The following is an 11,256-nucleotide window of genomic DNA, read 5'->3' on the forward strand; positions in this document are numbered from 1 at the left end:
TTCATGCTTTGTTTTGGTATTTTTTAACGTTTTTTTTTTTTTTTCCCCAAGATTTCGGCCTCTGCGCACCCTCCCAGCCTCCCTCCCACCGGCTGTCACGGCTTTATTTACTGGAAATAATCAGAGGCTGCTGAACTTTGACGGCGGCCCGTTGGAGATGGCTGGTTGTTGTAATTTGTCGGCGGGGGGTCGAGGGAGCAGATGGAGGTGACAGACTGTAACTTAGCCGGTGGAGAAGGAGGAGGAGGAGGAAGAGGGTCACCAGGAGACGGATCGCCTCCGAGGAACCCACCTCTAGCTAGGCCTCGTTCGGTGATTGACAGGTCTTGGGGGGATGAGTCGTCAGCTGACCTTTGACCTCCGGGCCCACGGCGGGTTATGATGATTATGATGTTTTCAAGCTTCCCCCGACTGTCCGTCCGTAGGCCCTGTGATTGACAGGCGACCCATTCCGGGTAAACCCCGCCTCCCGCTTCAGTCTGCGCCGGGATTGGCTGTTCAATTTGTATGAATTCATCAATTCTGTGGATTCATTTTCCAAAAAACAGCTCCCTCGAGCGCCCCTTGTCTGACAGACTCACTGGACTTTTATTTCAGGGTCAAAGCGCAGTTTTTCTTAATCGTGCTGATCCAATTTACGGGTAATCGATTGGAGCTCGTGCCGCGACCGCTTCGGTCCGCGGTCACCACGGCGATGACGACCCCCACCCTCCCGAGGAAGAGGCTTTGGAGAAGCTTCGCCGCGTCCCAGCTGATGCCCCGGCATTCAGCCCCTGCCAAGGAGGATAGAGAACCCTCCTCCTCCTCCTCCTCTTCCTCAGTGGCGTCAGAGCGAAGGTGGGGGGGGGCGGTGAGGTGGGCGGAGCCTGGCGGTGAGATAGGGACGCTCAGCGGCCGCCGGTGAGCGAGAGGAAGCCGAGAGTCGGAGGCGATGAAGAGTCTGTAGGAGCAGAGGACCCACAGCCTCAGCACGCACAACAGGTGAGCCGTCTCTTGTCGGACTCGTCCAATCGGACGCCTTTGGCCGGCGACGGATTCATCCTTTCAAAACTCCCTGGTGGAGGTTTCAGCAGCATCGACAAGATGTTGGTGGAATATTTTCAAAATTGCGCGAAAAATTTTAATCGTCATTTGTTCGGCAGCCAGGGACATTTATTAGCAACTTCTGGTTTGAAATGTATATTTCATATTCTGTTCATATCTATTTCGTACAAATATTAAGCTTGATTTTGCCTGCAGACCTGTAGACATTATAATAAATGATCTATTACACATAACTAATTGATTCACACTATTAGTTATTCCTCCCTATTCGTCAAAAATCCATTGATGCAGTCTTAGATGTTTTTTTTTTATGCGTCGTCAGATCTTAATGAATCAATCAGCTAATTTTAAAACATCGAATTTTAATTTTTTTTAAATTACTTTTATCTGTTGCAAACTCTTAATCTGTGCAAGCAAACAGTTTTTCCTTAATTCTTATATTTGTATAGAATTTTTCTTTCTCGGTTTGACAAGTGAACAAGCAATACGTGACGCAATAACTTGATAATAAAGATGTTACTAGTTCCATAAGTTACAGTCAGTTTCTAAATGTTCTGAAAATACAAAACAATAAGAAATTAAACTTTTTTTCTCCTGAATCTTTCGTCCTGAATCTGGATGTTTAGTGCAAAATCAGTATATCTTTTACCGGTGGCAATTAATTGATTTTCAATACCCAAGTATTTATATCTGGCTTTAATTTTTCTTTTCAACGTTCAAGTTTTAATTTACCTTAAAAGAACAAAAGGATCCACAAAGTGATCCTGATACAAAAATATTATTATTGATGTAAATAATAATACGTAACCCATTTTTTTGAAGAATTGAAGTGATCAAGTAATTATTTAATTTCTTTCAGTTAATTATGTTTAAAATGTCATATTACATGATTTATTACACTGTTATTATCTTTGTTGTTTTTTTTTTTTGTGTATTTTTTTATAACGTTTTTTCCCGGAGACTTTGGACTCTCTCCATCTCGCCGTGTATCCTCCCCTCCTCCCCCGCCACCGCCTCGCCGCCATGATCTGCCCCGTGCTTCTCTGCGCCGCAATGTTGCTCCTGTCGCCCCTGGAGACGCCCGAGGCTCGAGCTCTGCACGCGTCCCCGGACGCCGTCCAGGTCGGGAGGAGGAGGCCGTGATGAGATGTTCTCCTGATTGAATCATCCTCCTCCTCCTGGTCCACTCAAGTGTGTGTGTGTGTGTGTGTGTGTGTGTGTGTGTGTGTGTTCCACTGCAGCTGATGGAGCAGATCCTAGAACGTTACAATGACCTCTTGACCCTGGATGACCTTGAGAACCTGCTAAACAGCCCGCCAGAGGAGCAGCCCGCCGCCGCCGCCTCCCCCTCTTCCTCCTCCTCGTCTACGGGGGTCAAAGCCGCCGAGCTCCCCAAGTGGTCCGAAGCTGCCGCCGCCATCCCGCCCGAGACCCCCTGGCTCCGCCTCCTGCGGGGGGCGCTGGCCAATCAGAAGAGGGTGGAGCCCGAGCGCTCCCGGCGCGGGTGGAACCGCGGCTGCTTCGGCCTGAAGCTGGACCGGATCGGCTCCATGAGCGGACTGGGCTGCTAGTGGGAGGAGCCGAGAGACCCCCGCCCACTTCCTGGTTCCCTCCTATTGGCTCTTCCCATTAACCCTTTCGCGGCCCACGCCACCCAATCAACCTGTGTCGTTTCCTCCGAGGGTCGGGAAGGAGGGCGTTAAAGGGTTCAGTCGAATCTGCTTCCTGTCAGCGCGGAATGTAACGGTCGAACTTTGTTTGTCGTCTCATGAATTTGCATGAATAAACAGATTTGACTTACGCCCTCGTGAGTGTGTGTGTGTGTGTGTGAGTGTGTGTGTGTGTGTGTGTCCGTCAAACAGCGGCCTCCTCCTACTTCTTCTGGCAGGTCCTGGGACGCAATTGGTTCACCATCGGTACTCGACTCTGGCAAGTCATGTGTTTACCTTGTTCTAACTGTGTTATGAACAAAAACACTATGTAATTACATCTTTATTACCGATTTTTTGGAACCAAAGCACTTGTTTTAATTTTGCAATTATTGCCTCACATAGTTTTCTAATTACAGTAACAGTGAAGAGTTAAATTACTAATTTAATATCACAATTAGCATTTTAAATGATGCTATTACAGTATTACGTCGTCTTTATTGTGTTTACATATAAATGTTACTTCATTTATTCAGTGTAGTACATCAAAGTACTACTTAGTACTCAATAACTTTTCACCCATGATTTAAGACCTTTGTGTACGTGCGTGTGTGTGTATGTGTGCGTGTGTGTGTATGTGTGCGATACAAAACATACACACCGCACATTCACAATGCATGTGTTCCTTCTAGTTTGACTTTGTCGCCCTCTAGTGGTTTTTGTGAGCATTGCATGCGTTAAAGCAACAGGTGAAAATGGAGAAAAAACACATAATCCAGTACACACACACACACACATACACACAAACTCCCTTCCATTTTTATCAGTGATTTATGACTTTTTTTTTTTTAAATCAAAGATCTTTTATTTCTGGTTTTACATTTGATTTATTTTGCTGATTTCCCTCTAAATCCGCAAGGATTACTGTCAATTTCAGTCTAATTTTAGGGATTAAACTCATTAACCCACAACTCAAAAACCCTGACCTGTGAACAGAAGACATAATTGTCCCAACTTGAAGCGCGTCCTTGAACTAACCCTTACAAGAAGTTCAGTATCATGAAGAAAAATTTTATTTTGAAAAGACCAGAACAGAAAGTAGTAATACTGCAAAAAGTACACAGATTAGCACTGCACTTACTTTGAATAACAAAAGGACTCAGTATTTGCTGTATCGCAGTACTGCAGTACTTTTATTCTAAAAGTTAGTGGTATTTCCTGTTGACTGTGCGCGTGTGTCTTGGTCCCAGAATGCGATGAAACACCTCTGTCCAGCATCTAATCTTAGCCCGACCTTTCCGTCCCCTCCATGACCTCAGGCCACGAAGCGGCAAGCCCTGATTGGTCGGTTTGGCTGCGGGCCGCCGGGCCTGCAGCCAGGATGGAGCGTTGCTGGAGATGGACATTAGCCTGCACTCAAACATGCCTGGGATGATGGTGACGATGATGCTGATGAAGAGCAGCGGATCCCTCACGTTCTTTTCCTTCAGGGGCCTTTCAGAACTAAATTGTTGTTTTATTACTCACTATTATTTGATTGATTTATTTGGAAAAAAAATAAACAGATAGCTTTCACTATATATTTAGGGGATATTTTGTAAAAACAGAACTACAGAAAATAAAATGGCCCCTCAGGTGAGGAGGGCACCTGCATGCATGGTATTAGTTGTTTCTCAAATCTTATTTCCTTTTTTAAAATATACCATTTATTGGTTTCTTCATATATTTTTTTTTATTTTCAAAAAGATTTAGCTCCTATCTGTCTGGTTTAGTCACCAACAGCTATCAAGTTAAAAATCAATGAAAAGGCCTAAATCTGGAAAGAGGGGACGTAAAATAAAAATAGATTTTATAATTTGTTTAATATGTTAGAATTTACGAGTTTTTTCAATGGACTGAGAAAGACTAATAAAAAAAGAGGGAAAAGGTGTTGTAATGAAACAATTATGAAATGCCAAAAAAATTAAGATCAGAACTAACTTACTTAGAGCTAGTTCTGATCTTAACTTACTCCTCCTGCCTTTTATTAACAATATCATTTTATAATATACATTTCAAAATTTAAATCTAAAATATAATAATATTGTGATAACAATTATTTTATTGTTACTGTTTTAATTATTATGAAATGCAGAAAGCAGTACAACTAATGAATGAATGCTATTACCCGCCTCTCTATTATCAGTCAATTTTTGAGGAAAAGAAGAGAAATTACATTTAAATTACAATATATTTAATTATTAATTTTTTATTTTGTTTTATTTTATTTCATTTTATTTTATTTTATTTTATTTTGCAGTCCCAAACCCCATCATCTCTTTGACCTTTAGGGGAAAATAATCCTATGTATCTTCAGCGCGACAGAACCCAAACAAAGAGGAGGTGCCTGTGCGTCTGCGTGGCGTCCAGGTGGGCGGGTGGGCGGGGGGGGGGGGGGGGGGGGGGACTGGATGGGGGAGAAAGCGGAGACACCTCTGAAAGTGAAGGGTCGTGGTCTTTGGGTGGTAAATGTCATGGCGGGAGAACGGAGATACGATCTGTGTGTGGTGAGAAGGTTAACGACGCCCCCCCCCCCCCCTTGATTCACACACACTCACACACACGCGCACACACACACACACACACATAGCATCTTCTAAATTTGGATCTGCCCGACAAATCAGGCCCATCTGAATCAAAGAAGGGGAAAAAAAATAACCTTTTTAATATTTTAACAGGTTTCATGTCCCGGGGTTTCGATTGAGAGACGGAAGCACTACGATCCCGGATGTCGCTGGGGCGGGAGGGGGCGGGGCTTAACCTTCGGCATGAGACCTGTCAATCACACAGAGACACCCCGCCATTCACACCTATGAAATATTCAAGGGCCTTTAAGTGTCTCGCTGACCCTGCTGGCTCTGTTTGGGACGGGAAGATGGAGAAACCGGAGAACCTGGTCGAACCCGGTATCACAAACCTCGGTATAAAGTCCTACCCACTGACCCACGGCCATGTTCTTTCACTAAACAAATACTTTTTAACAAGCCTTTTTAATCAAAATAAAATGGGTGTTTCAAAATCAGAGGTCAAAGATCATCTGACCTTTAACCCCCCCCTTTTTTTTACATTTACTGACACACAAGATGATTTAATTACACCTAAATAAATCCACACAAGGAAATATATGGCAGACTGTACCATCTGATTGATATCTTGGGGTTGGGGAGGGTTTGACATTGGCTTGGAAGTTTATTTTTGTATTGTATTGTATTTTAAATGTATTTATTCTTTTTATTCCCTTAAATCTAAGAAAAATGCTAAACGGTGCGATGAAAACACTTTTCTGTCGGTGTTGCGCAAAGTTTTAGAGCTGCTGCATCCTGGGAGGCTTGTGGTCACACAGCTTGACCTTGAGATCCAGGGGGCGGGGCCAGGAGGGTGAGGGGGCGGGGCCAGGAGGGGGCGGAGCCTTAATCTGCGGCTAACGATAAAAGGCGCGAGCGCGTGGCGGCTTCCCCTCACTCACACCTGGAGTCGCAGGACGGACTGAGGCATCTCACAAACGGTAAATAGCAACATCTTTTCCCAGGCGGGGGGGTTGGGTCTGCGTCCTCTGGACACACACACCTACAAACTAAAATATGAAGATTTAAAGCTGTTTTTTTATTAACTGCCAGGTAAAGCGGCGGTTGGATTGTGGCGGCGCTTTGATGGAATAGGGGATTATTGGAGTCCAATAAAGGGTTTGTCAATAATTAACCCATTTTTATCTCTGTCTCCTTGCAGAGGACAAACCAAGACAGGCACTATGGTTAAAGTCGGTATTAACGGGTAAGAGTGGACACACACACACACACACACACACACACACACACACACACATGCTCACACGATTTGACACTCTTCCAGTTGCTGTGACCTTTGGCCCCACATGCTGTGCAGGGTCATTTGCAGAATTGTTTTTCTGCCGCAAGAAGAGAGACATACACACACACACACACACAAATACAGACAGTCACACTACCTGTTTCTGCCGACCACCTCAGTGTACACACACACTCACACACAGACATGACTAAACACTCTTCTAGTTGCCATGACCTTTGACCCTGCATGACGCTACAACAACAGGAGGTTAATCGCAGAACTGTTTTCCTGCTTTCTTGCCTGCAAGATAGGACACACACACACACACACACACACACACACACACATACAAACACACTCTATGACGCTCGCTGTCTGTTCCTCACTATCAGCGCTCTTTGTGTACACACACACACGCACACATACACACACTTTCAGAGGACAAAGTGTGTTGGTGCAAGGGTTTTGGACCTTCAGTTTAAAATATAACCAAACAGAGGCTGTGTCGATGGAACGTACATTTGACTTTAACCCCTGGAAAAGGACACACACACACACACACACACACACACACACACCTCCTGAACTCTGGCCTTTCCTTCCTGGGGGAGGAGGAGAAGGCGGTATGGTTAAAGATCATGCCATAAAAGGGAAGGTCAATCATGAGTTGTATGTGTGTGTGTGAGAGAGAGGGAGAGAGAAAGAGATCTTAAATGTAAATTTAATTTTAATTGAGAAAAAAAGAGCTGATATTTTAGGATATCTGACAAGCAATGGTCTCTTGCATGGTACCCTCGGGTGGCCGTACCGACAAACTTCGCCCTCTCCCCTGCCAGATTCGGTCGCATCGGGCGCCTGGTGACCCGCGCCGCCTTCACCTCCAAGAAGGTGGAGATTGTGGCCATCAACGACCCTTTCATCGACCTGGAGTACATGGTGAGACCCTGCACCCTCCCAACCTTCCCTTAAGAACAGCCATGTTTTAACCTTCTCCATCTGCCCAGGTATACATGTTCAAGTATGACTCCACCCACGGCCGCTTCAAGGGCGAGGTGAAGATCGAGGGCGACAAGCTGGTCATCGACGGCCACAAGATCTCCGTCTTCCACGAGTGAGCGCAGGATTTATTTCTATTTTCTACTTTGATTGAAAAATAAGACACCTGGACTGATCTTCTGCTCGCTCCTGCAGGAGGGACCCCGCCAACATCAAGTGGGGAGATGCCGGTGCCCAGTATGTGGTGGAGTCCACCGGCGTTTTCACCACCATCGAGAAGGCCTCGGTGCGTGTGTGTGTGGGTGCGCGTGTGTGTGTGTGTGTGTGTGTGTCTGGACGACCTCGACTGACCTCGGCTCTTCTCACAGGCTCACCTGAAGGGCGGCGCCAAGAGGGTAATCATCTCCGCCCCCAGCGCCGACGCCCCCATGTTCGTCATGGGCGTCAACCACCTGAAGTACGAGAAGTCCCTCAAGGTCGTCAGGTGAGTCCGAATTTCTCCATGTTCTCCTCCCTCGGTTCTTTCCATGTTCTCTCGAATCCATGTTCTCCTGCCTGGGTTCTCTTTCGGTTCACTCGACATACTTATATGTTACTTACATGTTGATTACTGAGTCCTTGGATTCCAACCTCGGGTTCTGATTTGTGCAGAACTTTCAAACAGAAACTCTGATATACACACACACACACACACACACACACACACACACACACAAAGCCGTGGTGAACGTGTGTGTTTCTCCTCAGCAACGCCTCCTGCACCACCAACTGCCTGGCGCCGCTGGCCAAAGTCATCCATGACAAGTTCGGCATCATTGAGGGCCTGATGGTAAGTGTGTGTGTGTGTGTGTTTGGGGGGGGAGGGGGGGGGCAGTGATCACACAACAGAGGTTTGTGGGTAATGAAGTCCTGCATAATGCCATGAACTTGTGTTCTCGCCACTCAGAGCACGGTGCACGCCATTACCGCCACGCAGAAGACGGTTGACGGCCCGTCCGGTAAGCTGTGGAGGGACGGGCGCGGCGCCAGCCAGAACATCATCCCCGCGTCCACCGGCGCCGCCAAGGCCGTCGGGAAAGTCATCCCTGAGCTCAACGGGTCGGTGGAACCCTTCGCTGGAGATGAAAATGAAAGAACTACAATCCCACAATCCTTTGCAGGTTTTTTTGTCCTCAACAAAAAAATGTAATGTCAACAACGGCTGGACGAGAACACCAGATGCTTCCCCCTGTGACATTCTCTTGAGCATGGGCTTATTTCCTTGGCCAACAATCTCTTACATTCTGGATGATGGACACCATATTTGTAGTCCATTTGTAGTTTTTAATGCTATCTCAGCATGAATATAGCTGAGGATTGTGGGCAATGTAGTAAATGTAGTGATGAATCACACACTACGGAGATCAGGAGATGCTCTGTAAGTTGTAGTTTCACGATGACGATTATGATTTATTATTTTTGACCCTATGTGACAGCAAACTGACCGGCATGGCGTTCCGTGTCCCCACCCCCAATGTGTCAGTGGTCGACCTGACCGTCCGTCTGGAGAAGCCCGTGAGTATTGGGCCCCGGGACCTGCTGTCTGACGAGTCCGGCTACCGATTGCTACATGCTAACTGGGATAGCATCGTAATTTGATTTAAAGAAAACAACTAATTTGGTATACATAAGCAAAGTGCCACCGAATGGAGCGACTACAAAAGTCCTCAAGAATGCTGTGGCTATGTAGCGCCCTTCTTCTCATTACTGCAAACCGCAGGATAGAAATTGTATTGCAAGGCTAATCGTGCGCCACTTTTCAGGCCAAATACGACGACATCAAGGCGGCGGTGAAGGCGGCGGCAGAAGGACCTATGAAGGGCTTCTTGGGCTACACTGATCACCAGGTCGGTCTAGATGGGGCATGGGTGGGGTGAAACCGTCCGTGTGCTTTTATCAGTCTCAACCCCGCCATCCTCTTCCGCCCCCTAGGTGGTGTCCACAGACTTCAACGGCGACTGCCACTCCTCCATCTTTGACGCTGGTGCCGGCATCGCCCTCAACGATCACTTTGTCAAGTTGGTCTCATGGTACGTTCCTTTACTTTTTCCCAATTCCATAGAAAGAAAAATACAACTATATCGCCAACACCCCTGGATTATCTCCTGCCCCCTCCAGGTATGACAACGAGTTCGGCTACAGCAACCGCGTGTGTGACCTGATGGCTCACATGGCCACCAAGGAGTAACGGACTCCATTTCGGACTTCGGGGGGCTCGAACAAGACCGCACCCCATTCTGCCAGTCCACCCCCTTCCCGGATTAGAAGACAGAGAAAAGTTTGGACGCGACAAGAGGTCTTTAACCCGGCCAACTTTTTTTTCCTTTTTGTATATGAAAGTCCCGGTTCGGTTTCTGTCGCTGCCGAGTGAAGGTGTGAGTTCGTCGTCCCAGAAACAAAAATAAAAGTCCTCTGTTTGTGAGATTCAACGCGTCGTCAGACACTTTCTTGTAGTTGAACTTCATGCTTGTGCTTTTTTTTATTTTGGTGACACATTGCAGTGTCTGAATTAATTTAGAAAAATTCTCTTTGATATCAAGATTATATCCATATCCTCAAAATCTCAGTGAACTTGATCTAGAATCCAAAGTTAATCAAACTGCCCATATTTAATTTCTTTGGAAGTTGTAATGACACTGGACATGAATTTCTTCACACCTCTCCCTCCCAAATAACTCTGGAAACTCCCCATAGGCCAGTAGAACTTGAGAAGTGGATGAGGGGTGAAATGTCTTCAAATAAAAAACTTGAAAGTCCAGTTGCAACGACAAGTCAAGAATTCTGCATGTCTCAGATGACTGGGAACCTTGGGACCATGTAATGACACAAAGTGTCCACTAGGGGGAGCCATGGATTCTCTTTGTATCTTCAGGATGGTAATTTCTATTAATATCCCCCCCCCCCAATAGTCAGCTGTCAATCAAGCAACCAACAATACACACCTACCGTCGCCCCAGAGCCCGTCAACTGTTTTTGGATGGTGGGATGGAAAATGTCAGATAAACTTTCTGATCTAATTTCCACATAAATAGGTGACTACACAGGGTGTTTTTCATTTACAAATTAGAAAATAGTTTAGATATTGCACATTTTACTTCTTGTTATATATAATTTAAACTTCTTCTCAGGGTAAATGGGACGTGGGGAGGTGGAACCTATTCCAACTGTGATTGGGTGACAGGCGAGGTTCACCCTGATTGGTCGTTCACGAGACGTACAACCATTCACAGGTCATTTTGTTCATTGGGCGATCTGGGTGACGCTGTTACAGTGATGCGCCAATGAATGGAACCAAATGTGTGCTCGATAAATAAAGTTTATCATAGACTCTCAGGTGATTTTTTTTCTTCAAAAAACAGACAATGCATTTGTGCATGTACATTGTGCATGATAATTTCACTCATGAATTATCTTAGATGTACAGTGGGGCAAAAATGTATTTGGTCAGCCATCAATTGTGCAAGTTCTCCCACTTTAAAAGATGAGAGAGGCCTGTAGTTTTCATCATAGGTACACCTCAACGATGAGAGATATTCAGAATCCAGGAAATTACATTGTAGGATTTTTAATGAATTAATTGGTAAAATAAGTATTCGGTCATCTCAAAGCAAGCAAGATTTCTGTGTCTCTCACAGACCTGTAACTTCTTTTGTAAGAGGCGCCTTCATCCTCCATATGCTAC

At 45.7% G+C, this 11,256-nt stretch overlaps 2 protein-coding genes across 2 annotated transcripts; both read left to right on the forward strand.

The window, feature by feature from the left end:
• The first annotated feature begins 839 nt into the window (after positions 1 to 839).
• On the forward strand, positions 840 to 2,844 carry nppcl (natriuretic peptide C-like). Its single transcript, XM_086155951.1, has 3 exons — positions 840 to 981; positions 2,005 to 2,166; positions 2,286 to 2,844. The coding sequence occupies exons 2-3, from the start codon at positions 2,068 to 2,070 to the stop codon at positions 2,613 to 2,615; spliced, it is 429 nt and encodes a 142-aa protein (XP_086012077.1). The 5' UTR covers positions 840 to 981; positions 2,005 to 2,067; the 3' UTR covers positions 2,616 to 2,844.
• A 3,249-nt stretch (positions 2,845 to 6,093) lies between these two features.
• Positions 6,094 to 10,003, forward strand: gapdh (glyceraldehyde-3-phosphate dehydrogenase). Its single transcript, XM_086155731.1, has 12 exons — positions 6,094 to 6,237; positions 6,459 to 6,503; positions 7,376 to 7,475; positions 7,544 to 7,650; positions 7,731 to 7,821; positions 7,904 to 8,019; positions 8,283 to 8,364; positions 8,482 to 8,633; positions 9,011 to 9,089; positions 9,338 to 9,421; positions 9,507 to 9,604; positions 9,693 to 10,003. Exons 2-12 carry the CDS (start codon positions 6,481 to 6,483, stop codon positions 9,760 to 9,762), a joined length of 1,002 nt encoding a protein of 333 aa, XP_086011857.1. The 5' UTR covers positions 6,094 to 6,237; positions 6,459 to 6,480; the 3' UTR covers positions 9,763 to 10,003.
• The last annotated feature ends 1,253 nt before the right edge of the window (positions 10,004 to 11,256 follow it).

Source organism: Fistularia commersonii, chromosome 11, assembly GCF_037954325.1.
Source record: "Fistularia commersonii isolate RoL2024-O1a breed Wild chromosome 11, RoL_Fcom_v1.0, whole genome shotgun sequence".
Lineage (NCBI taxonomy): Eukaryota > Metazoa > Chordata > Actinopteri > Syngnathiformes > Fistulariidae > Fistularia > Fistularia commersonii.